The following is a 4,683-nucleotide window of genomic DNA, read 5'->3' on the forward strand; positions in this document are numbered from 1 at the left end:
CAGCCCGATTCGTAACCACTACGCTACCAGAGCTCCTTATGAGTAAATCCAACCATTTTCTGATTTCCCCAACCTTGATGTTCTCCATAGGGAGAAAAATGCAAGGAAAAAAATCATCTCTAAATGAAATCCTAGAAAATAAGTGAGAGCGCTATATTAGCTTATAAGTCATCTGTTTTCTTAAAATAAAAGCATTAAAATGTTATGTAATGAGTATCATGATTTATTAATGTCATCCGGTAATTATTACTTTTCTCTCTTGATTCCACTTGTCTTCTTCCTCCTCGTCCTTTTATTTATTATTTCTTCTCCATGTGACTTGCTTCTTACCTAAAAATGTCATCTAATTATTAAAGCAGGATCAGCTGAACTAGTTAAAGGATTTTAAATTCTAAGAAAGCTTTATCCTCATCTTAGAAGAAGTTTCTGAGTACATTTGAGTAACTATATACAGTTAGCCTTTAACATAAAATATTAAATACTATTTGTTACGTTAGATACATATTCTTAGGTAACAGAAAAATCTGGAAGTAACTTTCTATCTTTGTTTCAGTATCATGGATACAATAGTGACATTATTTCTTGGTAATGTTTACTTACAACTAGTTATTACTTCATAATGCAGCACTGAGGAAATTTTTATGCATAAAATTATGGTTTAGTCAAAGGAGTAAAAAAAAGAAACAAAGCAAGTCACTGAGCTGTGCTCTTTGTATCACACAGAATATGCAGCACTTTATATTTTGAGACGATCTGGCTATGGTTTCATCCAAAATTAGTAGTGCATCAAAGCTCCCCTGACCCAGTGGATGTTCTGTTGACTAACGTTCGAGTCAGATCACTCCCCTGTTGCTTCCTTTCTCACTTTATGGCCTCTTGATTCCATGCCTATTTAACTTCATCTATTACTTTATTCTTGTGTCCTTCAGCTGTTTCCTATGTGCCCTTCATGGTCATAACTAACTATAATATGTTAACATACAAAGGTACTTAATGTAAATAAAAATCAATGCATTTATCACTTCAGCACCAATCTTTATTGCTTGCACTGGACATTTTAAGTACATTTTATTTAATCGCTAACAACTTTTCATTCTTGCCTGGGAAGTCTAATGATCTTCTTGGCTCCCTGCCCCTGCAGCCCTCTAATCTTCACAGCTATGGCCACTTAGCCCCCATCTGGAGGTTCAGCCTTACTCCACATTTTGGAACTAATCTTGTCTCTAGCTGGGGGGCGTACAAGAAATCTTAGCCAAAAGCTAACTGATTCAGCATCCAGTCAGTCTTGCTGCTGGTTTCATTCTGACCTTGTAATTTAGTTCCAAGATCTAGTCACTTATTCCAGCCCCTTGTAACCAAAACTTGGCTTTGCACACCAGTTTCAGTATCTGGTATATATCTAGTCTTTTCCCTTTTCAGTTTCTAATTTGTTTTCCTGGTTAATACTCAAATCTTTCATGACCTCGGTCATGCCTTCTACCTGTACTTCTTGAGTCTCTTTGGAATTGAACTTCTGAACCTTAGTTTTCATGGCTGAACTTTAAAGTCTACTGATGAATCTTTCTGACACTATCAACTCTGAAATATCTACTTGTTTAGCTACATTCACACTTTAGACTTGTTTTTGTATCCCCCAGACTACCAGAAGACTACCATCCAGACTCTGAGTGGCTGGATGCTTTCCCAGTGTCAGTTGCAGAGATCTCCCTAGTCACTAGCTCCAACCCTGCAGGTATTGAGTCACTGAATCTAAGCAGCCTGCAATCTGTCCATTTCATTATTCAAACAAGACAAGAAAGAAATACTAGTTTAATTACAATTTGAGTTGGAATTGTTATGCTAACACCCTCTAGTTACTTTCACCTCAGTTTCATCTCTGCCCTGACACAAACACTTTAAAACTCAATTTTCTCATGTAAAGTGAAATAAAGGTATATAAAGGGCCAAGCACTTAGAAAGCAACTTTAAATTTTTATCTGTTATTATCTTCACATGAGAAAGCTGTGGCAATTTGCTCCGAAAAAGATCTGGAACCTTGGAAAACGTATGGGGCAGTTCTAGCCTGTTTTGCTATGAGTCAAAATTGATTTGATTGCAAAAGGGTTGGTTTGTTATTATTATCTAATTTGTTATATTTTTGTACTTGGAAAGTGCATCTAGGTAACTCAAAGATGGTTATTAAGGAGAAGCATACCCAGGAGAATGAAAATACTTGAAAAAAAAAAAAAGATAGAAATTGAGGGACCCATAAGTTTTTTTTGTAAGTAAAATAATTGACAAGATTATTAATAGTTTGAAAAAACATGATGTTGAAGTATAGACACAATCACCAGTCAACATTGAAAACCAGAAATTATAAGGGTACAGTGCCTATAAGTGAGCCTTTAAATGCAATTTCTATGATTACCCAGTTTGCACAGGTTGTGCAAATGGTTAATACACTTAGTTGCCAACTGTGGGAGGTTCAAATCCAACAGCGATACCTCAGAAGAAAGGTCTGGTGATCTGCTTCCTTAAAATCAGCAATTGAAAAGTCTGGGGAACACAGTCCAACTGAGTGACACCCATGGGGTGCCCTTGAGAATGATTTTGGTAGCATGATTTTTCTTTCTGTGTCTTAACATTAAGTGTATTTGGGGGTTTTGGTGATATCATTGTATACTTTATCAAGCGATGCCCTAGAGAACTCATAACTGGCCCACATTAATGCAGCTCCAAAAAGTCCTGATTTCGCTCATATTCCTGCATTTCTTTTTCTGGGAGATGGATAAGAGAAAAAAAGTCCTACAATATCTTCTTTAAGAGAATAATTTATGAAGTAAAAATAAAGTAGTCATTGTCATTATTTTGTTTAAAATAATAAAAATAGCATATTACCAGACATCCTCGGCATCTTCATCACATTCTGCACCAAACTGGCAAATATCACAGGTGGATGTCTCCTTTTGACTGGTTTCTCCTGAACCTTCATGGACTGTAGGACAGAGGAGAAGTAAATGCAAGGGTTTCAGGTAAATCTGCAGAACACCACAAACATTAAGTCGATTCTATATTAAGTCTGCACCTTTTCCAATGGATATGTGTGGTATTCTGTCCTGATATGAATTTCATACTCAACTCTTTCTTCTTTCAATTTAAGGTCAACTCTTACAATAATATGCTACCCATCTGTGTGCATTTTAGAAAAAAATTAAACAATTAGAGATTATTAAATTTATCAAAATCACTTCCCTCATAAATAGAGCATATTAAAGTTATTTAATTAAAAGAAATTTAGATGACTACATGTCTAAAGGAAAAATACTTAGTATTTTCTCACTCCTAGATTATAGGCTTTTCTTTTCAAAGAACGGTTTCACGTATTGTTTAAACATTTAGATGGGAAGTATTGAATAATTAGGCATGTGCCCTTTTATGGTTCTTAGAATATCGAGAAGTTATAAGAAACATATTAAAATTATTAATCTTTAGAAAACAATTTTTAGTTGTTTTGTACTGTGGTGTCTTGAGTTTCACTGCCACATAATTAGTGTGTATATAAACACTGCGTGGAACCAGTCAGAGGCTTCTGATAAAAGGGTTAAGAATCTATATATATAATTATACAATAGATCCATCTAATAAGTCACTAGTAATGATTATTGATATGGATGTTTCTTTTTTGCTAAATTACAGGTACAAAAATAGGCAGATACTAACATTAGTATGAAACAAATTTTTTCAAAATCAAGACTAAATAGAGTAAATCAAGAAATTTTTCTAATATTCTGAGTGCAAGGAATAAAAACCAGAATAACACTTTTGAAGCACTGGATTACTATTTACCTAATGAAAATATGCATTTAGAGGAAAAAAAAAAACAGTTTTACTTGGAAATGAAAACATTACAACCAGTCAACTACTGTCTAATCATAATTCATGTGCTGACTATATACTTAAAAACAGCTCCTTCAATCAAGAGGGTCTTTTTACAGTACACTTTAATAAAAGGTTAAGTATTTTCAATACAAAAGAGAATAAGCAATTAAATATAACATTGGCTCCAGTTTTTTTGAGCCCTCTTAAGATAAACAATTTTAGCAAAGACATATTGATATGTATCCTGAATTTAGCAAATCCAACTTCATAATTTTGCTTTTATCTGATATTTTCTCATCCTTTTTAATCTATTAGAGTTTATATTATTTATAAAAGCAAATATTTGTATTCTTAGATTTCCTTTTATTTACTACTTAGCAGATTAGTGATTTAATTTAAAAAATATATTTATCTGACCAGTAAGCCTGGCCTTTTTCATGATTCTGACTTATGTTTCACATTTTCTTCTTTTTTTTTAAATTGTGAACTGAATGAAGGTTTACAGATGAGACCATCAGTTTTACATTCAACAAATCATAAGCTTTGTTTCATTTTAATGATTGCAAAGTCCTCATGTAACAACAGTTGTCCTCTTTTCTCCCTGTGGTTACTCATGTATAAATATCCTCTTTAAAATGCTTTTATTTTGTGGGACACTGAACTTGCTCCCCAGCATAGAGATGCTAAAGCACATGTAAGAAATGAGGAGGTACAAAAGCTGAACAGAAAATTTCAAAGGTCAGCTTGAGAAGACAAAGTCACACATTACAATGAAATGTGTAAAGATCTGGAGTCAGAAAACAAAAAAGGGAAGAACACGCTCAG

At 33.7% G+C, this 4,683-nt stretch overlaps 1 protein-coding gene across 1 annotated transcript in view; it reads right to left on the reverse strand.

The window, feature by feature from the left end:
- Nucleotides 1-4,683, reverse strand: part of TMEFF2 (transmembrane protein with EGF-like and two follistatin-like domains 2) — a 362,975-nt gene that overhangs the window by 145,214 nt on the left and 213,078 nt on the right. The window contains exon 5 of the mRNA XM_006864057.1: nt 2,878-2,974. Coding sequence (XP_006864119.1) covers nt 2,878-2,974 — 97 coding nt within the window. The remainder of the gene's footprint in view (nt 1-2,877; nt 2,975-4,683) is intronic.

The sequence above is a fragment of the Chrysochloris asiatica genome, unplaced genomic scaffold, assembly GCF_000296735.1.
Source record: "Chrysochloris asiatica unplaced genomic scaffold, ChrAsi1.0 scaffold00059, whole genome shotgun sequence".
NCBI lineage: Eukaryota > Metazoa > Chordata > Mammalia > Afrosoricida > Chrysochloridae > Chrysochloris > Chrysochloris asiatica.